At 43.4% G+C, this 20,736-nt stretch overlaps 4 protein-coding genes across 4 annotated transcripts; 1 reads left to right on the forward strand and 3 right to left on the reverse strand.

The window, feature by feature from the left end:
• Nucleotides 1-631: 631 nt before the first annotated feature.
• Nucleotides 632-1,911, forward strand: LOC122785597 (trace amine-associated receptor 13c-like). The gene is made up of 2 exons (XM_044051480.1): nt 632-836; nt 1,013-1,911. The coding sequence occupies exons 1-2, from the start codon at nt 664-666 to the stop codon at nt 1,833-1,835; spliced, it is 996 nt and encodes a 331-aa protein (XP_043907415.1). The 5' UTR covers nt 632-663; the 3' UTR covers nt 1,836-1,911.
• Nucleotides 1,912-7,768: 5,857 nt separating this feature from the next.
• Nucleotides 7,769-9,090, reverse strand: LOC122785613 (trace amine-associated receptor 13c-like). Its single transcript, XM_044051502.1, has 2 exons — nt 8,804-9,090; nt 7,769-8,642 (listed from the first exon to the last, which is right to left on the reverse strand). Exons 1-2 carry the CDS (start codon nt 9,031-9,033, stop codon nt 7,829-7,831), a joined length of 1,044 nt encoding a protein of 347 aa, XP_043907437.1. The 5' UTR covers nt 9,034-9,090; the 3' UTR covers nt 7,769-7,828.
• A 6,543-nt stretch (nt 9,091-15,633) lies between these two features.
• On the reverse strand, nt 15,634-16,929 carry LOC122765262 (trace amine-associated receptor 13c-like). Its single transcript, XM_044019425.1, has 2 exons — nt 16,736-16,929; nt 15,634-16,574 (listed from the first exon to the last, which is right to left on the reverse strand). The coding sequence occupies exons 1-2, from the start codon at nt 16,906-16,908 to the stop codon at nt 15,761-15,763; spliced, it is 987 nt and encodes a 328-aa protein (XP_043875360.1). The 5' UTR covers nt 16,909-16,929; the 3' UTR covers nt 15,634-15,760.
• A 2,388-nt stretch (nt 16,930-19,317) lies between these two features.
• LOC122765321 (trace amine-associated receptor 13c-like) lies at nt 19,318-20,691 on the reverse strand. Its single transcript, XM_044019500.1, has 2 exons — nt 20,507-20,691; nt 19,318-20,344 (listed from the first exon to the last, which is right to left on the reverse strand). The coding sequence occupies exons 1-2, from the start codon at nt 20,677-20,679 to the stop codon at nt 19,522-19,524; spliced, it is 996 nt and encodes a 331-aa protein (XP_043875435.1). The 5' UTR covers nt 20,680-20,691; the 3' UTR covers nt 19,318-19,521.
• Nucleotides 20,692-20,736: the final 45 nt, after the last annotated feature.

Genomic DNA, 20,736 nt, shown 5'->3' on the forward strand with positions numbered 1-20,736 from the left:
AAAACAAGGTCCACCGGGTTTGACGTGAATTGAGTCTTTTTGCTTTATGTATGTATTCCAGGTTCTTATGATTGGTCCAAACCAAAAAAGGAAGCTGAGCCCCCTCCAGCCAATGCCTCCACTCTTCCAGAGCCACCTTCACTGCCAGGAGCTCTTTGTTTCCCACGTCGTAATTCCACTCTGCTGAGGTGAGCTTCCTGGACAGGAAGGCGCAGGGGTGAAGTCTGTTGTCCTGAGCCGCCCTCTGGGACAGGACCACCCAACCCCCTCATTCGATGCGTCCACCTCCACCACGAACAATGAACATCCATTCATTCATTTTTCTGCCGCTTTATCCTCCATCACGTGGCTGGAGTAAATCCTGGCTGTCATAGCACAATTGGCAGTTTATAGCCTGTACATGTGTGTGTGTGTGTGTGTGTGTTTGCAAAAATAACAAATTCTAATCAATTCTAATATCAATATTTGATTGACATCCTAATTTTGATTAACATACCTAATGGTGCAGTGAATGTATTACATCATCCAACAGATGGGAACAGAAGGAGGAGCGAGATGAATCCACCTTATTATGGAGATCATGAAGCAGATAGATGCTACTGCTCTGTAGCTTCTCTTCTCTTCTCTTCTCTTCTCTTCTCTTCTCCTCTCTTCTCTCCGAGTATGGAGACTCTGGTAGGAGATGAACTCTGCTTTCCACAGTTCCCAAACATCTCGTGCAAAAGGACATTGGACCACAGTGGTCCAACTGTATTCCTGTACGTCATACTGACCTGCATCTCTTTGCTCACCGTGATGCTCAATCTGCTTGTCATCATCTCTATCTCCCACTTCAGGTATGAAGATAAATTCATTTCTATGTCTTATTGTCATTTGTTTGAACCTGAGAAATATTGTTGAAATGTGTTCAGTTACATGCATTTTATGTATACATCTAGTAGCATGTAGAAAAAAAACTAGTATCACCCAGCATGTGATCATTTGTCTCTGTGATGATATTCTTTCTGTGCAGGCAGCTCCAGAACACCACCAACCTCCTCCTCCTCTCTCTGGCTGTGTCAGACTTCTTCGTTGGCCTCCTGCTGCTGCCGGGTCAAATGGTTATGATAAGTGGCTGCTGGTTTTTGGGGACCTTCATTTGTGGTGTGTTTTACTTTGCCTCCTTTAGTCTGACATCTGCCTCAGTGGGAACCATGGTGCTCATATCAGTTGACCGATATGTGGCCATTTGTGACCCTTTGTCTTACACCACCAAAGTCACTGAGAAACAAGTCAAAATAAGTGTCTCTCTGTGTTGGGCCTGCTCTGTCTTCTATAACGGTGTGATAATGAATGTATTCCTGAGTGATCCAGATCAATTTAATACCTGCTATGGAGACTGTGTATTTCTAATGGGCCAAATAACAGGAGTTGTTGATATTGCTTTGACCTTTGTTGGCCCGATTGCTGTCATCGTAGTTCTGTATATGAAAGTATTTGTGGTGGCTGTGGCTCAAGCTCGAGCCATGAGGTCTCACATTACTGCTGTCACAGTCCAGGGCACAGGTGCTGTCACGGCTAAGAAATCTGAGAGAAAAGCAGCCAAGATTCTTGGTATTGTTGTGGTTGTGTTCTTGATATGTTTCTGTCCATATTTTTCTCCCTCTTTCATTGTCAGTTCATTCTCTATGTATGTTTCTTTTTTTGGGGTCTTGCTCCTTTATTTTAACTCCTGCATCAATCCAGTCATCTATGCTTCTTTCTATCCCTGGTTTAGGAGATCTATCAAACTCATTGTTACACTAAAGATATTGCAGCCTGGCTCCTGTGATACACACATACTACAGAAATGTTAACACATCTCAATGATTTATTCTCAGGTGGTGAAAAAATATTTTTGCTTGTGTACATGTCGCTGAAAATTGTCTCTCTCTCTCTGTGAGTAGTGTGTGCGTGTGTGAGTGACATAGAACAAGGATTGCACATTATACATAAAGTTAACAATATAATCTTTTTTACTGATTCTAATGAATCAACAGCAGGCTCATTTTGGATTTTTTCTGGCTTCACTTGGGCAAATACATTAATGTTTGTCTTACAAAAAAAAAAAAAAAATTCAACTTAACTCCTCAGGACAAGATCAAAACCGGAAAGTGACCTTTTAAAATACACATTTATTCTATGTTTTTTATGTTTACCTAACCCTTGAATCAGGAAAACACTGAACTGATAAGACTGCTATAGAACATATAGAAATGTCAAAAATAGTAATATATATATTTAAATCTTATAAAATAAAAAGAAAACTACACTCAGTAACAGATAATAACAATGAGTAAATGTATTTTTAAGAATGTCAAGTATTAAGTCATATCCTCATCAGTAAGGTATTTTATGGAAGCACTGTTGGCAGCATAATTACTTTGGTTCTTCTTAAACAAAGAACATGTGTTCTGCTATTTTCAAGTTTATAAATAAGTCCATGTACAATTTAAGAAAACTTTTGATTTTGTTAAAATGTGTATGTTTACTTGTATTTTATGCATGTATAATGTTAACCCACAGAAATCTCTAACTAACTAAGAACTCTCAGGACTTTGGGAGCAAATCCGAGTTATTTCCCCTCATTGTATGTATGTTTTCTTTTGGTTATGTGACTTTTCATACAGTACTGTCACTGATAATAACAATACTAAATCCTGGATTATACCTGGCACACCTCCTGACTCCTGTGATTCACACATACTGTAGAAATGCCTTATGTTTGTCGAAAACGGTTTGTTAAACCTTTATGAATGTGAGCTTTGTCAAAACCTTTTATGTATTTTAAAGTGGTGAACATGAACATGAAAATAAATATTTTTTGATGTTGCTGCTTTGTTTTTGTTGTTTTCAAAACATGTCAACACGGGAATAGAACAGGGATTATGCATCTCTTATTATCAATCCTATTATGATAAACTCATGCAGACCTGCTTATCATAATAAGTAACAGTATAAAATCAAAGAAAGATGTTATTGCAACTATAAGACTTTTTTTTTTTAATAATTCCAAGAAACACATAAATGCACATAAAAACAGTGCACTAATAAACAACGTCGTTCTTACTGTGTTGTCACATCAGACATAACTCTAGAGGTGATTATGCATGACTTAAACATAATAATGGACATTATTTTACATTAAATACCTCACTCATTAAACTGCTTGACTGATGAAATACACCCTCCATACATCTAAGTTCCTCAGCATTGTAAAAAATAAGACTTAAGACTGTCAAAAATACTAAGTGCTCCAAGAACACATACACCACACTTCTCTTTGCACGTTATATTTATATATGTTAGAAATAGAAATAGTCATTTGGGTACATGCAAGTAAATCAGGAAAATATACGTCTTCACATAAACAAAAGCCTTGGGTGTAATATCTGAAGTGTTAAGTGAGGTTCTATTGTAACTCAGTCAATCCAGTGAAGTTACTGCTTTGAGTTTTTTAAACATGTGATGGGGAAAATATATGACAGAACTGGATAAAACAGAGATTTATAACTCTAGCATTATAAAAGATTATAAAACCAGCATTGATATAGAACAGTAGAGTACATAAAACCCTTAAATTCTTCCTGTAATAATTCACACCAACAACTGAATACTTTGAAATCACTGTATTGTTTCTTCATTAACGTTTACTGTTGTTTTAACTTCCTTATTGTATTCACTTTTACCAAATTTACATACACATCTGACCCAAATGCATGTAAATTATCATCACTGGAACAAATAGGGGAACTAAAAGAGTTAAACCTTGCAGTGAAAATTAGCTGAACGATTATGTTCACAACCAGTATAGCCACTTACATAAATTAATGTTGGGAATGGCAGAGATGATGACTGAAGATCCAGTGAGCAGTGATGAGGGGAATGGTGAGGTGGAAACCAGAAGGCAGCGAGATGGAGGCAGCTTGTGCAACTCAATCACATCTGTAGAACAGCTTAACAAATAAAAATAGCGTGCACAAAAGGTGCAGGAAAATCATTAATTGTCCTTATTAATAGTCCACATTGTGTGTTGTTTTTTTGTGTCACACACAATATCACACATAATAACATTTCACTCACACACACTTTAACTTTGCATCATACCAAGTGTGGTGGAATGGTAGGAAGTGAGGACAAACCGACAACGCCACCTCAGGGAATTCCACCCCGAGGAAATAACTAACTAAAATCAGTAATATAGCCCACGTTAAGTCTCCCCCTAGACTAAGGGCACAGATTCAAAAAAAGCACTTGAGATGAGACGTGATTCCAACAATAAGCAAATATTTTATTAACAATCATTAAAAATACTCATTGATAAAAGAAGTCTTAATTGGTGACACTGTAGACTACTCATACACATGAACTGAAACAATAAAAGAGAGGGAGACAGAACAGCAGTCAGCCACGGCTTGGAGGTTGAGGTTGCTACAGGGCCGCGGCACCGCGATTCACAGGCGATGTGTTCACCCACAGTGGAGGGAGCACACTTCAGCTCCGCACGGACAATGCAGCAGACTCGCACAATTAGGGAGTATGGATCACCGATCTATCTGTCACGGCCATGCCAAACCACGATCTGAATCTGATCACAACATCTGGGAGGAGGGTATGACGCACATCAGAGGCGCAGTCACCTGCCCATATATATAACAGTGGGCGGCACTGCCCCGCAATTACGCAATGATGACTGATTCTGTCCGGTGATTGAGTGCACCCATGAAGAATGCGGGTCACTTCAACTTGCCACACAAGCTTAATAAAACAGCTTACAAAGATCATTTTCACACAATGCATAACCACATAACATAAACTGTGTCTGCTCAGGTTAGCTGAATTAGCAAACCATTACTTAGCACTTTCTTCACCATTTTCACACATTTTTTTCCAAAAAAACATACTGTGGTGAGCTCAAGTGGAAGAAAGTCTCACAAAACAGATTTGAAGTTTTAACAATGGATCTCGCACTATTCACACATCAGCGAACAAGTCCATACATTTATTACCAACCTGAGACAGAAACCTTTGATGAACATCATCACCCGCCCCACCACACTCGGTCATGGTGACACAACACAAAATCACTCTGTTCAACACCAAACATCCCCAGAACACAACAGGACATAACAACAACACTCAGAACATGCACATTAAACACCAAACTGAAACACATTTTTCCCTCTCATGCTAGCCTTTTCTCCTGTCACCGTCATTAGCTGTGTATTGGTTGGTGACCATGCAGCTGTGAGTGGACCAGTGGTGCCGGCAGGATGCCAGGTCGTACCAGGGAAATTGTACACCCTGTATCTACCAGGCCATCAAGTTGGCAGGTCAGATACAGTCCTTTAGTGTGCCCTAGGTGTCCAACCAGCATGCATCGGCCGTGGAGGGGGGCTGACTGCTGGAATGGTGGGCCCCTCACTACACCATTCCACTGCTGTTTTTCGCTGGCTGGTTGGCTCTGGCCTTTGGTGCTGGTGCAGGGCAGTTATGGGTGATGTGACCAGGCTCATCACACCGGTAGCAGCGGTCAGCCGGCCGGGGTGGCCGTCACCTGGTTGGCGTGCGCCAACGCTGAGACTGTGGTGCTGGAGACTGAACTTGACATGCTTCTTCAACCTCCTCCTCCTCATAGTCATAGCCATCCTGACGTGCGGTTGGGGAATGAGGGGCCTCTGTTGGCCAGGCCGCGGCGTGGAGATTACCACTTCAACCCGTTCAGCTTCACAGAGAGCCTCACTTAGGGTTTGGGGCATGTCGAACATGTTGCCGCAATCGTTCTGGGGCAAGTCCCTGCAGAAAAGTGTGGAGGGCAAGCTCCTCTTGAGCGGCTACAGGAAGCTGCAGATATCCATGTTGAGCATGTAGTGCAAAGGCTCTTACCTTCTTGGTGGCGACGGCTGGCCAGATGGTCCCTGCTTTGGTTAGGGAAAGGTCGTCGTCCAAACCGCCTATCCAGTGCTCGGGTCAGGGCCTGGAGGTTCCGCTACTCTGCTGGGGCCAGGTCAAGGAGCACCTACAAAGCCCTTCCTTCCAATTCCAGGGCCAGATGGGTGGCTGCTTCTTTGTTGTTCCAGCCACTGTGCCATGCTGCTAACTGCACCTGTGAAAGGTACTGCTCCAATTGCATGTGTCCATTATACTTGGGAAGTTTGGCTGCTGTTCTGGGTGAAGCTTGGTCATGGTGACACAACACAAAATCACTCTGTTCAACACCAAACATCCCCAGAACACAACAGCATACTAAAAAAAACCTCTTCTAAAAGTAGCCTTGCTTCCTTTCCACTTTATGACAGCTTCCTGCTGATGCTACTAAGATCAAACTCTCCACACTCGTGTCTGTCTTTCTCCGAAAAAAAGTCATCAGTGAACTATAACTCCTATCGCTCAAGGCGTAACACCACTAAAGCCTGAGAACATAGATATTTCGACAGGGTGTTCAGACTACCTGGTTACATTACCACCATGCTAACACGAGATGTAGGTAACAAGTAAGAGTACTACTTAGCGATACTGCTCACCACAGTTCATGCGCAGTTATCGTAACATAATGCTAACTGTTACGGCCTTTGCCCTATTGGGTGGCAGGTTGTGTTGTCTTTTGCCTCCCCCCCCGTATGCAAAGGGGTGTGTGTGGCTACCATTTTCCATATACATTCATACATATGTGGATGATTGTATATTGTAAAGAAGAATACGGTTTAAGTAAATATGCCAGAGAGTGTATCTTTGGTTGTGACATGAGCTACTGGAGCTCTATAGGCAGGTGTGTCTTTCTCCCACTCTTTTTTTTTCCATATGTGTGTTTTGTGCTTCATTACATTAGTGGAATCAGGTGTGCAGGGTTCATTTCAGCAGCTGTAAACCATGTTCATCAAGGTCAGTTTTTACAACCTGGATCAATACTCGGCTGCTCCCTCTCCAGGGGTCACCGCAGCCACTCCCCCCAAATTCTTGTGTGAAGAACACACAGTAATATGTATAGAATAGAATAGAATAGAATAGCCTTTATTGTCGTTATTTTGTGGACAACGAAATTTGGGTGCCACTCCCTTGGTGCAAAATACAAATATATAAATAACAATTTTAAAAGAGAAAATAGAATATTAACAATAAAATAAGAATAAGAAATGTTGTTTACATTTTTTCCAGAAACTATGGCTATGTATAAATTAACATAAGGTAACAAAATATAGCAGCAAGACCGGTGTAAAAACAGAAAAAAGAAGGCACTTTAAAAGAGAGAAGTGATTGTCCTGGGTTTGTGTAAACAAAGTGACTGAAGCATCAGTTATTGCACTTTCCAGTGGTGTTTCCCTATGAATGTTTTTGCTTTCGTTTATTTATTTAGTTCTGTGATGGCTCTGTGTAGGCCCTGCCATGTGTATTTGCTGTCTCTGTGGAACCACAAGAAACAGCACCAAACTGCTGAATCTACTGTCTGTTTGGAGGGTTTAATAAAAAACATATGTGTACCAGCAGATTATCAAGGTTATGTTTCTTTACTGGGGTTGATTTGCTACTGATGCTTAACAAGGTTAAGTTTAATTTTTTTACACCAGAGCAAAGCCAGACAATGACAATAAACCCAAGCCACCAACACAAATAATACTGATGCATTTAAGGCACTGTTGAAGGCTCACGGTTATTATAACATAATCCTTGATGTATTTGTCTGTCTTCAACACCATAAGGAAAAAAGACCCGTACAGTTATTTATGTATTCATTTTAATATGTATTCGTTGACCACCTCAAAATACATAAATAGGTCTTGATAATGTGAAGAAAAAGATGCTAAAGGCATTTCTACAATATGCGTGAATCACGGGAGTCAGGCCGCAATATCTGAAGTGTAACAATGAGAACGATAGCTCTCCTAAACCAGGGATAGAAAGAAGCATAGATCACTGGATTGATGCAGGAGTTACAATAAAGAAGCCAGAGTCCAAAATTTAAAAAAGCAAAACTTGGTGATGTGTCTGTGAGAGAGGGATAAAAATATGGACAGAAACATATCACAAAGACAACAACAACAATACCAAGAATCCTGGCTGCTTTTCTCACAGACTGGTTAGCATTTACACTAACTGTGCCCTGGACTGTGACAGCTGTAATATGAGACCTCATGGCTCGAGCCTGAGACACAGCCACCACAAATACTTTGATATACAGAACTACGATGACAGCAATCGGGCCAACAAAGGTCAAAACAAGATCAAAAACTCCTGTTATGAAGCCAAGTACAACTACGCACTCTCCATAGCAGGAGTTATATGCGTCTGGATTTTTCAGGAAGACATGTAGTATCACACCATTATAGAACAGAGAACAGGCCCAACACACACAAACACTTATTTGAACTCGTTGGTGAGTGACTTTGGTGGAGTAAGACAAAGGGTCACAAATGGCAACATATCTGTCAACTGATATGAGAACCACAGTTCCGACTGACGCAGATGTAAGAATATAAGTAAGATAGTTAAACAGAGCACAAATCAAGCTCCCCAAAAACCAGCAGCCAGTCATGAGGATGATTTGACCAGGCATCAGTAGGAGACCAACGAGGAAGTCTGCCACAGCCAGAGAGAGGAGGAGGAGGTTGGTGGAGGTGTGGAGCTGCCTGGACAAAAAATATCACAACATCACTTCCATTCATCATTCCATTTTCCACTGTGTGTATGTAACTGAAATCATTTTCAAAAATATTTCTATTGTCTCAAAGCAAATTATGTTTGACTGTAAGAAAAGTAAGATAAGATATGGTTGAGTTATTCTTCATGCCTGAAGTGGGAGATAGCGATGATGACGAGCAGATTCAGCATCACAGTGAGCAAAGAGATGCAGGACAGTATGATGTAAACGAACACAGTTGGACCATGATTCTGCAATTGCCTTTTGCATGAGGTGTTCAGGTGATGTGGAAAGCAGAGTTCAGCTTCCTCCAGTGTCTCCATACTCAGAGAGAAGAGAAGCTGCAAGGCAATGTCGTCTCTCTGCTCCGTGATCTCCATAATAAAGTGAATTCATCTTACTCCTCCCTCTGTTTCCAACAACATTTGCATGTGTTGTGTGATGTAATGATCGAATACATTCACCACACCATCAGTTACTTAGAACCAAAAAATAAGGGATTTAATCACATGTTCAAGAGACTTGGAAAGCCCCAGGCAAAAAGGATTTAGGAGGCCCCTACATTGAACATAACCAAAAGAACTGGTTGTCAATCCCCCTGCTTTTAGCTCAGTTAGAAATGCACTCTGTATAATCTGTTTGACAGTCTGCCAAAGCCACAATTTTGTGCTTTTGCCTCTTTGTTTTCACCTTGTATTGATGAGACTTTCCCAGTGCCTCTTGTTTGTCAGTTTGTCATCCAACACCACCACCCCACCTCATCTTCTGCTGTGAAACTCAGCTTTTCCCTACTTGACCCTCAGTTACCCTATTGACGCCACAGCATATGAAGTGCCGTTTGTAAAGTGGCTCAAGCTGAAGACAACGTCAACATTTTACCACATTTAGCTTCAAAAATATTTGTGTTGTGAATTTTATAACGCTAACTTTTTCCACATTTAAATCAATATTTGTTAACTTTTACATATATTTAATTAGTGAAGCTTTCTTCTGTAGCCTGTATTACATAGTACTGACCCTTTATAAAATGCTGACGTAACTGCATAGCTAGCTTCACAATCAAACCAAACTGCTCTACTCTGTGTAGACACGACTTTGAAAGTGCCGGTTCTCAGTCAGGCTGCTTCACACTCAGCTACAAACCACTCTGGTGCAATGTAATGTGTGGAGAGGGGATACGGCTAGCTGATTGTGAGGCTAGCTATGCAGTTATGTTAGCATTTCATAAAGGTGCAGTACCAAGTAATCCAGGCTACAGAAGAAAGCTCTACTGTGTGACTTAGAAATATAATGAAGTTTGAATGGACAGTAGTGCACAACTGAATCAAATAACTTAAAAACTGTATTCAGAAAACAGTCATGCAAAAGCAGTTATGAGGGGTAGAATAATCTCATACTCCTCATTTAAAAAGAAGAAAGAAAACCTACTGAGATTTCTATAAAAACTTATACTCATCAAACAATAACTCATCAAGTACAGACATAAACACATTTTTAAACTCTATATATCTACCAAAACTTAATAATGAAGTCTGAGTCCCATATCACAATAGCTGAACTAAATGAGTCCCTACATTATATGCCAAACAGGAAAGCCCCAGGACCAGACGGATTCCCAGTGGAATTCTACAAAACATTCTGGTCCATACCAGGAATACCTGGAATAATCCAGACATACTATGGAATAAAACAACACTAAAAATTAAATCATGGCAAGAAAAAGGTATAAGGCACCTGGAACAAATTATCCAAGATAACAAATTCATTCCATTTCAGAACTGAGTGGAACAATATGGCATTAACAGCAACACATCCTTTGATTATCTACAAATAAAATCTGTAATCCAGACGAGGTTTAAATTGGATCTAGAACTACCTCCAATGATCAAACAATTTCTAAACCTTATGTCTCCCAAAATGGTGTCTAAAACACACGCGCCTGTGTGCAATGTCCTTGATGGGTGGGAGTGGAGTCCCAATGATCTTCTCCGCTGTTCTCACCACCCTCTGCAGAGACTTCCAGTCGGAGGCCCTGCAGCTCCCAGACCAGACAGAGATGCCACTGGTCAGCAGGCTCTCGATGGTCCCTCTGTAGAAGGTGGAGAGGATGGGAGGGGGGAGAGACACCCTTCTCATCCGTCGCAGGAAGTGTAGGCGCTGCTGGGCTTTCTTCACCAGGGAGGTAGTGTGAAGTGTCCAGCTGAGGTTGTCTGTGATGTGAACCCCCAGGAACTTGGTACTGCTGACGACCTCCACCGTTGTGCCATTGATGAGGAGTGGTGTATGGCTGGGTCGGGATCTTCTGAAGTCGGCGATGATCTCTTTTGTCTAATCGACATTCAGGAGCAGGTTGTTCACCTTGCACCAGTCCACCAGATGTCGCACTTCCTCTCTGTAGGCCAGTTCATTGTTGTCCTGAATGAGGCCCACAACTGTTGTGTCGTCTGCATATTTTAGGATGTGGTTGGTGTTGTACCTGGGACGACAGTCGTGGGTCATCAGGGTGAACAGCAGGGGACTCAGGACGCAGCCCTGTGGGGAACCGGTGCTCAGGGAGATGACACTTGAGGTGTTGTTACCCACACGGACAGACTGGGTTCTGTCAGTGAGGAAGTCCAGCAGCCAGTTGCACAGGGGGGTGTTGAGGCCCAGGGGGCCCAGTTTGTGTACCAGGTCCTGGGGGATGATCGTGTTGAATACTGAGTTTAAGTCCAGAAACAGCATCCGCACGTGGGTGTTCTTGTCCTCCAGGAGCTCCAGGCTCAGATGGAGAGCAGTGGAGATGGCGTCCTCAGTGGAGCGGTTAGGTTGGTACGCAAACTGGAGCGGGTTGTATGATGGAGGCAGTATGGAAATGATGTGGTCCTTAACCACCCGCTCGAAGCACTTCATGATGGTCGTTGCTAGTGCAACCGGGCGAAAGTCATTAAGGCATGTGATGGTAGGTTTCTTGGGCACTGGGATGATCGTGGCAGACTTAAAGCTTGGGGGGACAACGGCCTGGATCAGTGACGTGTTGAAGATGTCTGTGAGCACGCGGGCCAGCTGGTCTGCGCACTCCTTGATCAGCCGTCCTGGGATGTTATCAGGGCCAGATGCTTTCCGTGCGTTAACTTTTCTCAGGGCTCTCTGTACAGCAGTGGTTTCGAGCCTGAGTGCCTGTTCATCAGGGTGGGGGGTTGCTTTCCTCGCTGGGGTGTTGGTCAGAGCTTCAAATCTCCCGAAGAAGTTGTTGAGCTCATTGAGGAAGCTGATGTCGTCTCGGCAGGGTGAGGGTGTGGTTTTGTAGTCTGTGACGGTCTTGATGCCCTGCCACAGTTGTCTGGAGTTGCTGGGGACATGGAAGAAACCTTGGACTTTCTGGCTGTGGGCGCGTTTTGCTGCCTTGATGGCCCGGTCTGGTGTTAGGCCTGGGTGGAATGTACACAGCAACAATGGTGACCGTGGTGAATTCCCTGGGCAGGTAGAAGGGTCTGCATCTCACAATCACAAACTCAATGTCCACAGAGCAATGGCTGGAGACCAGGGTAGCGTTGTTACACCAGCTGTTATTAGTGTAGATGCAAATTCCACCCCCTCGGGTTTTACCTATGAGAACGTGACTCCTGTTGGCTCTGAATGTTGTTAGCCCGTCCAGGCTAATGGCTGCTTCAGGGTGGAGTTGGCCCCTAACGGGGGGTGATCCCCCCTGGGATCTGCCCTCCGGGGTGGCGAGGCGGTGCGTGCTGCTTTGCCCCCGCTGCACTCTGGGGCGGACTTGTGCGTCCTCTGTCCCTGGGGGGAGGGGCACACGGGGGGCCGCCTTGCTTTGGGGACCCTTGGGGTGGGAGATGGGGTCGGGCGTGGGCCTGGTCTGGACTGGACTGTCCCTGGGCTGTGGGTGGGGCCGGGGTCTGGGGATCACTACTGTTGGGAATGCCGTGGTGGCCTGGGTATGGGACCGGCCTCGTCGGGGGTGGTGTGCTCACCGGGGGCCTACCTTCCAGTCGGGTGTGGGGGTATCTGGTCCTCCACCCCGGCAGCGCTCATGTGGTGCCGTGGCGTGTCGCTAGTCTTGACAGGTTGCCCCCTTCTCGGCCGGGGATGTGGGTGGGATTGGGGCATATGGCCCTGCCAGTCAGGAAGCTGGCACCCTACTTGGGGGGGCACTCTTGCCCACTCCCTACCACCGTGGGTGATACATCTACACACACATATCTAGGGCACTGGGGGTGTGTGGCTATGGTGTGGTGGGACCATAACATGATGGGGCCGCTCTCTGTTTCCCCCGATGATCTGCCACTCTTTGCCTAATTTTATCACATGTTACACATTGGGGCCTGGTGGCCGAGAGACACGTCAACGGCTCCACTGTCTGCCAGCAGTGGGGCGCCCGTGCCATTTCCCCCCGCCATTTTAATTGCACATTAGATACCAACATACCTCATATTACACACCACACACATGCACACACCTCCAAATCATTCACCGGTGGGCTAGGGTGGGGGGGTGGTGGTCGTGGGTGCGCTCCTGAGTGCCCGATTCCTGCTCACCCATCGCTGGCATCGCTGGACGTGGGGGATCTGGTCCCCTGCGCTCGGTCTGGGAGGTATCCGGGAGGCATGGCTGTGGCCCATCATGACGCACCTCCCTGAAGGTGCTTTGGTGGGCGGCAGTCTGCTTACCCGGGGGGGTCGTCGGTGGGCGCAGACACTCCTGGATGTTGGGGGACCCCTCTCCGGGGTATAGTGGGGTTGGGCACGGTGGGTTCCTTGGACCACTAGCCCCGCCTCTACCTGGGGAATCTGCTCTGGACTGGCTCGGGGGTCTACCTCTCTTCCGTCTCTGGGGGCCCCCTTGGCTGGTGGCCCTATGTGGGCCTCCGCCTGTCCCTCCCTGGGCTGGGGGGCATGCGGTCGGCTTCTGGGTGGCAGTGGGGGTGACTGTGGTGGGTCTCTGGCCATGCCTCCTCGGTGGGCGGTCTGGGGGGGGCTCTGCTCCCCCCGGTGATGGGCTGGCCCTGCCCTCGGGCGCTGGCAGGCTCTGGGTGCGGGGACCCTGGGCCTCTGCGGCCTGCCTGGGTATGGGGTGGCTCGGCCTCTGTCCGTGGTCTTGTCGCCACCGACTCCCTCGGGTCAACCCTGGGTGGGGGGGCTTCCTCCTTGCACTCCTCCGACTGGCCCCCTGTGGGATGGACGCGTTGCTATCCTGGGGGTGGTGGCTGTGGGCCTCTCCTGCCCTGTACGGCTACTGGGCACCCTAGTCGCCTGGATCATTTTCGGCCCGTCACTAGGGACTGGCCGGACATTGGCACGGTCCCCCACCCAGATTCCAATCACACCTAATGACAACCCCTGCATATATACACTGATATGCGTGATCACACACACACACGCACACACAGACTAACACGCTAAGATAAATTAAATTTAACTGATATAACTGTTGTAAGCTCGGACATACTCTCTTGATGTGGTTGTTAACAATTACTATAGAAACTGTACCTGAATATCAATCTATCGTTGTCCATGTTTTGTCTTGCCAAGTATGTTCAGTATACGCTAAATAATTTCAACTGTTTAATATTATTAACCTGTTACTAACACACTAATGTCATTCTAAAGTTGTCTATGTTCTGTCTATTTTATATAATTTCAATTCAATGTTACTAACCCATGCATTATACTGTTGTCCACCTCGCTCTCTCTCTCGCGCTCTCTCTCCTCTCTCTCTTTCTCTCTTTTTTTTCTCCCTCTCTCTCTCTCTCTCTCAACCCCCCTCCCTCCATCCCTCCCTCCCTCCTCTCCGCTCACTCCCCCTCCCCTTGTCAGTCCACTCCCTGTCCCCCGGTCCGGTCCGGCTGCCCACAACACATAATCATAAAACAAATAAATAAAAATACTGCAGATCCGAGTATCACCGACTCGCCCTACACATAACAAATCTGTCCGACACCACAAGACATGCAATCAACCATATTACATGTCCTGGGTACTGCACAGGACAGGTTAAAAAAAAAAGAAAAAAAACAGTCATGTTACCACTATACTAACATGAAATGTAGGTAACAAGTAAGGGTACTAATTATAGCGACACTGCTGACCATAGTTCATGTGCAGTTACCTTGACTTAATGCTTACATTACTGTATAGCTAGCCTAACAAGACAGGGCTCCAGATTAACTTTTTAGTGCCACAATTTTAGGGTTGCTCTTTTGTCATTTGCAATATACGTCCATACTTATGTAAATGATTGTATATTGTAAACAAGAATACGGTTTAAGTTAATATGCCAGAGAGTGTAACCTTGGTTGTGACATCGGCTACTGGAGCTCTATAACAGGCAGGTGTGTCTTTCTCCCACTCTTTTTTTTTTCCATTTGTGTGTTTTGTGCTTAATTACATAAGTGGAATCAGGTGTTTAGAGTGTTAAGAGACTTCCCACACACAACAGCCAAACAGCAGATCACTTAAGACTACTTAACAATCCTAAAAATCTGGGTTAATCTCCAACAACTACCAGGGAAACCTCTATATTTAACAGGAGTCTTTTAAAGTGGCGTGGTGTATTTAGGGACAGTGCCGGCAATCGCGAGCGGCATCACAGACCGCTGCCGCTGTGGTCTGTGGAGTAGGAGGCTGTACTCCGGAGACGTGTAGACACAAATCAAGCTGAACAGTGGCGAACTGTAGATAAGTTAAAACTACTTAACAATCTTAAAAACGTGGGTTCATCTCCAAGGACTACAGAAGTCTGGTGTAAAGTCACTAGTCACTCGTGTGTGTGTGTACCAACAGTTTATCAAGGGTATGTTTCTTTACTGGGGTTGAGTTGCTACTGATGCTTAACAAGGTTAAGTTTAATATTTTTTCACCAGAGCAAAGCCAGACAATGACAATAAACCCAAGCCACTAACACAACTAATACTGATGCATTTAAGGCACTGTTGAAGTCTCATGGTTATTACATTATTACAACATAATTCCTAATGTATTTGTCTGTCTTCAACACCATAAGGAAAAAAAACATACATTTATTTATGTATTAATTTTAATATGTATTAGTTGACCACCTCAAAATACATAAATAGGTATTGATAATGTGAAGAAAAAGATGCTAAAGGCATTTCTACAATATGTGTGAATCACGGGAGTCAGACTGCAATATCTGAAGTGTAACAATGAGAAAGATAGCTCTCCTAAACCAGGGATAGAAAGAAGCATAGATCACTGGATTGATGCAGGAGTTACAATAAAGAAGCCAGAGTGCAAAATTTAAAAAAGCAGAACTTGGTGACATGTCTGTGAGAGAGGGAAAAAAACATGGACAGAGACATATCACAAAGAAAACCACAACAATACCAAGAATCCTGGCAGCTTTTCTTACAGATTTCTTAGCCGTGACAGTACCTGAGCCCTGGACTGTGACAGCAGTAATATGAGACCTCATGGCTCGAGCCTGAGACACAGCCACCACAAATACTTTCATATACAAAACTACTATGACAGCAATCGGGCCAACAAAGGTCAAAACAAGATCAACAGCTCCTGTTATGAATTCAATTACAACTATACACTCTCCATAGCAGGAGTTATGTGCGTCTGGTTTTTCCAGGAAGACGTGTAGCATTACACCATTATAGAACAGAGAACAGGCCCAGCACACACACACACTTATTTTAACTCGCTGGTGAGTGACTTTGGTGAAGTAAGACAAAGGGTCACAAATGGCCACATATCTGTCAACTGATATGAGAACTATGGTTCCGACTGATGCAGATGTAAGAATATAAGTCAGATAGTTAAACAGACCACAAGTCAAGCTCCCCAAAAACCAGCAGCCAGTAATGAGGATGATTTGACCAGGCATCAGCAGGAGACCAACGAGGAAGTCTGCCACAGCCAGAGAGAGGAGGAGGAGGTTGGTGGAGGTGTGGAGCTGCCTGGACAAAAAGAATCACGACATCACTTCAATTCATCATTCCATTTTCCACTGTGAGTATGTAACTGAAATGTTTTTCAAAAATATTTCTATTGTCTCAAAGCAAACTATGTTTGACAATAAAAAAAGTAAGATAAGAAATGGTTGAGTTATTCTTCATGCCTGAAGTGGGAGATAGAAATGATTACGAGCAGATTCAGCATCACGGTGAGCAAAGAGATGCAGGACAGTATGACGTAAACAAAGACAGTTGGACCACGATGCTGCAATTGCCTTTTGCATGAGGTGTTCAGGAGATGTGGAAAGCAGAGTTCAGCTTCCTCCAGTGTCTCCATACTCAGAGAGAAGAGAAGCTGCAAGGCAATGTCGTCTCTCTGCTCCGTGATCTCCATAATAAAGTGACTTCATCTTACTCCTCCCTCTGTTCCCAACAACATTTGCATGTGTTGTATGATGTAATGATGATCGAATACATTCACCACACCATCAGTTACTTTGAACCAAGCAATAAGGGATTCAATCACATGTTCAAGAGACTTGGAAAGCCCCAGGAAAAAAGGATTTAGGAGGCACATTGAACATAACCAAAATAACTGGCTGTCAATCCCTCTGCTTTTAGCTCAGTTAGAAATACACTCTGCCACTCTGTATAATCTGTTTGACAGTCTGCCAAAGCCACAATTTTGTGCTTTTGCCTCTTTGTTTTCACCTTGTATTGATGAGACTGTACCTGTGCCTCTTGTTTGTCAGTTTGTCATCAAACACAGCTCTTTTTTTCGTGCCTGGTCTGTGGCTGTTTGTTTCAATAGGATGTCAACCATAGACTGCGGGTGTAGCAGCATGGATGTGCTCCATCTCATGCACTATGACGGCCTTAATTTGAACACCAATGGTGTGTGTGCTTTGTGTGTGCTTGCCGTTTTATTTTGATGTTTTAGTTTAGGCTCATTTCGATTTTGTTTATTTTGATTTTGTTATTTCACCTGCCCTTTTTGTTTGTTTTGATTTCTGAGATTGATTTTGGTTATTTTGATTTTATTAACTGCTGTGTTACATATATTTTTAGGGCATATTATTTAAGTGCTTTATATAGTGTTATATGTTTATTATTTTGGGAAATTATATGTAAATTATTTTTGGTAGTATAATTTGCCCAGTTGTAATTCTTTGGTTTATTGTGTTTGATTTGGTTATTTTCTTTGAGTGATTAGTGATATTTTCTTTGTTTTTTTCTTATTCTGGGCAATTTATATTTTGTTTGAACATAATTTGCCCAGTCTTATTATTATTATTATTGTTACTTTAATCCTGAGTTTATTTATGTAATTAATTTTTGTATCTTGTTTTTTTAGTGCCGAGGCTGGTGGTGGTGCTGGTGACCTGGGTGGAGGTGTCCCTTTTCCCTGTGTGCTGTGTCCCCTGGGATTTGGGTATTCACTGTGTGTGTGTGTGTGTGTCACATAACCTGGTGATTTGAGTATTTTAATTTAGACTCCTCCTCTCACTAGCTTAATTTCACCACGGGCCTAAGCCTGAACGGATTTGCTTTACCTGAATGTATTTATGTACCCTGGTGCTTGTTACTGTATTTATGGCTAGCTGATTGTGAGGCTAGCTATGCAGTTATGTTAGCATTTCATAAAGATGCAATACTCAGTAATCCAGGCTACAGAAGAAAGCTCCACTGTGTGACTTAGAAATATAATGAAGTTTGAATGGACACTAGTGCACAACTGAATCCAACAACTTAAAAAATTGATTCAGAAAACAGTCATGTTACCACTATGCTAACGCGAAATGTAGGTAACAAGCAAGGGTACTAATTATAGCGACTTTGCTGACCATAGTTCATGTGCAGTTACTTTGACATAATGCTAACATTACTGTATAGCTAGCCTAACAAGACAAAGCTCCATACTAACTTTTTAAGGGTTGCTCTTTTGTCATTTGCAATATACATCCATACTTATGTAAATGATTGTATATTGTAAACAAGAATACAGTTTAGGTAAATATGCCAGAGAGTGTAACCTTGGTTGTGACATCGGCTTCTGGAGCTCTATAGCAGGCAGGTGTGTCTTTCTCCCACTCTTTTTTTTTTCCACATGTGTGTTTTGTGCTTAATTACATAAGTGGAATCAGGTGTGCATGGTTAATTTCAGCAACTGCAAACCATGTAAATCAAGGTCAGTTTCAAGTACCTGAATCAATACTCAGCTGCTCCCTCTCCAGGGGTCGCCACAGCGAATGATCTGCACATTTGATTTGGCAGAAATGTTTTAGCTGGTTGCTACCATTTATATGGTCTTGGGACCAGCACAAGGAGTACTCTAGATGTGGTTAGATTGTCCAATTAGCAATGACCTGGTGGGGATCTGAGCCAGCAACCCTTTGGTCACAAGCCAAGTTCAAAAAATCCACAATTTTGGAAAATTCTCTTCAAATACCACTCCTCTTGTGTGAAGAACACACAGTAATATATAGGCCCTGTAATGTGTATTTGCTGTCTCTGTGGATCCACAAGAATCAGCACCACACTGCTGAATTTACTAACTGTTTGGAGGGTTTAATAAAAAGTACCTATGCGTACCAACAGTTTATCAAGGGTATGTTACAATGCATTTAGGGCATATTAATGTTGTTATTGTTATAACATAATCCCTGATGTATTTTTCTCACTTCAACACCATAATGAAAAAAACATACATTTATTTATGTATTCATTTTAATATGTATTAGTTGACCACCTCAAAATACATAAATATGTCTTGACAATGTGAAGAAAAAGATGCTGAAGGTATTTCTCCAACATGTGTGAATCACACAAACAGTATTCAAATACAAATAAAATGGGAACTTAAAAAAAACAACATATATTTCAACTTTCCACATTTCACCACCACATTAATTCACCACCTAAGTTAATACATGCTTACATACATGATTGTTCAGCATTTGTTCATTATGCGTGAGTCACGAGAGTGGGGCTGAAGTGTCTGAAGTGTAACAATGAGTATGATAGATCTCCTAAACCAGGGATAGAAAGAGGCATAGATCACTGGATTGATGCAGGAGTTACAATAAACAAGCCAGAGTGCAAAATTTGAAAAAGCTAAACTTGGTGGCGTGTCTGTGAGAACGATATAAAAACATGGACAGAAACATATCACAAAGACAACCACAACAATACCAAGAATCATTGCTGCTTTTATCACAGATTTCTTAGCCGTGACAGTAACTGAGCCCTGGACTGTGACAGTTGTAATATGAGACCTCATGGCTCGAGCCTGAGACACAGCCACCACAAATACTTTCATATACAAAACTACGATGACAGCAATCGGGCCAAGAAAGGTCAAAACAAGATCAATAGCTCCTGTTATGAAGTCAATTACAACTACACACTCTCCATAGCAGGAGTTATGTGCGTCTGGTTTTTCCAGGAAGACGTGTAGCATTACACCATTATAGAACAGAGAACAGGCCCAACACAGACAAATACTCATTTTAACTCGCTGGTGAGTGACTTTGGTCGAGTAAGACAAAGGGTCACAAATGGCCACATATCTGTCAACTGATATGAGAACCACAGTTCCGATTGATGCAGATGTAAGAATATAAGTCAGATAGTTAAACAGACCACAAATCAAGCTCCCCAAAAACCAGCAGCCAGTCATGAGGATCATTCGCCCCGGCATCAGCAGGAGGCCAACGAGCAAGTCTGCCACAGCCAGAGAGAGGAGGAGGAGGTTGGTGGTGGTGTGGAGCTGCCTGGACAGAAAGAATCACGACATCACTTCTATTCATCATTCCATTTTCCACTGTGTGTATGTAACTGAAATCATTTCAAAAATATATCTATTGGCTCAAAGCAAACTGTGTTTGACAATGAGAAGAGCAAGAAAAGATATGGTTTTGAGTTATTATTCATGCCTGAAGTGGGAGATAGAGATGATGACGAGCAGATTCAGCATCACAGTGAGCAAAGAGATGCACGACAGGATGATGTCAATAATAACAGTTGGACCAAGATGCTGCAATTGCCTTTTGCATGAGGCGTTCAGGAGATGTGGAAAGCAGAGTTCAGCTTCCTCCAGTGTCTCCATACTCAAAGAGAAAAGAAGCTGCACAGGAATGCCCTCTCTCTGCTCCGTGATCTCCAT

The sequence above is a fragment of the Solea senegalensis genome, linkage group LG2 (genome assembly GCF_019176455.1).
Source record: "Solea senegalensis isolate Sse05_10M linkage group LG2, IFAPA_SoseM_1, whole genome shotgun sequence".
Lineage (NCBI taxonomy): Eukaryota > Metazoa > Chordata > Actinopteri > Pleuronectiformes > Soleidae > Solea > Solea senegalensis.

Bases quoted from the DNA above. Each gene is read 5' to 3' on its own strand.
- LOC122785597 (XM_044051480.1), top strand. From the start codon at position 664: ATGGAGACTCTGGTAGGAGATGAACTCTGCTTTCCACAGTTCCCAAAC. The intron at 837-1,012 runs GTATGAAGATAA...CTTTCTGTGCAG, and splicing joins ATCTCTATCTCCCACTTCAG to GCAGCTCCAGAACACCACCA.
- LOC122765262 (XM_044019425.1), bottom strand. From the start codon at position 16,908: ATGGAGACACTGGAGGAAGCTGAACTCTGCTTTCCACATCTCCTGAAC. The intron at 16,575-16,735 runs GCATGAAGAATA...CTTTTTGTCCAG, and splicing joins ATTTCTATCTCCCACTTCAG to GCAGCTCCACACCTCCACCA.
- LOC122785613 (XM_044051502.1), bottom strand. From the start codon at position 9,033: ATGGAGATCACGGAGCAGAGAGACGACATTGCCTTGCAGCTTCTCTTC. The intron at 8,643-8,803 runs GCATGAAGAATA...TTTTTTGTCCAG, and splicing joins ATCGCTATCTCCCACTTCAG to GCAGCTCCACACCTCCACCA.
- LOC122765321 (XM_044019500.1), bottom strand. From the start codon at position 20,679: ATGGAGACACTGGAGGAAGCTGAACTCTGCTTTCCACATCTCCTGAAC. The intron at 20,345-20,506 runs GCATGAATAATA...CTTTCTGTCCAG, and splicing joins ATCTCTATCTCCCACTTCAG to GCAGCTCCACACCACCACCA.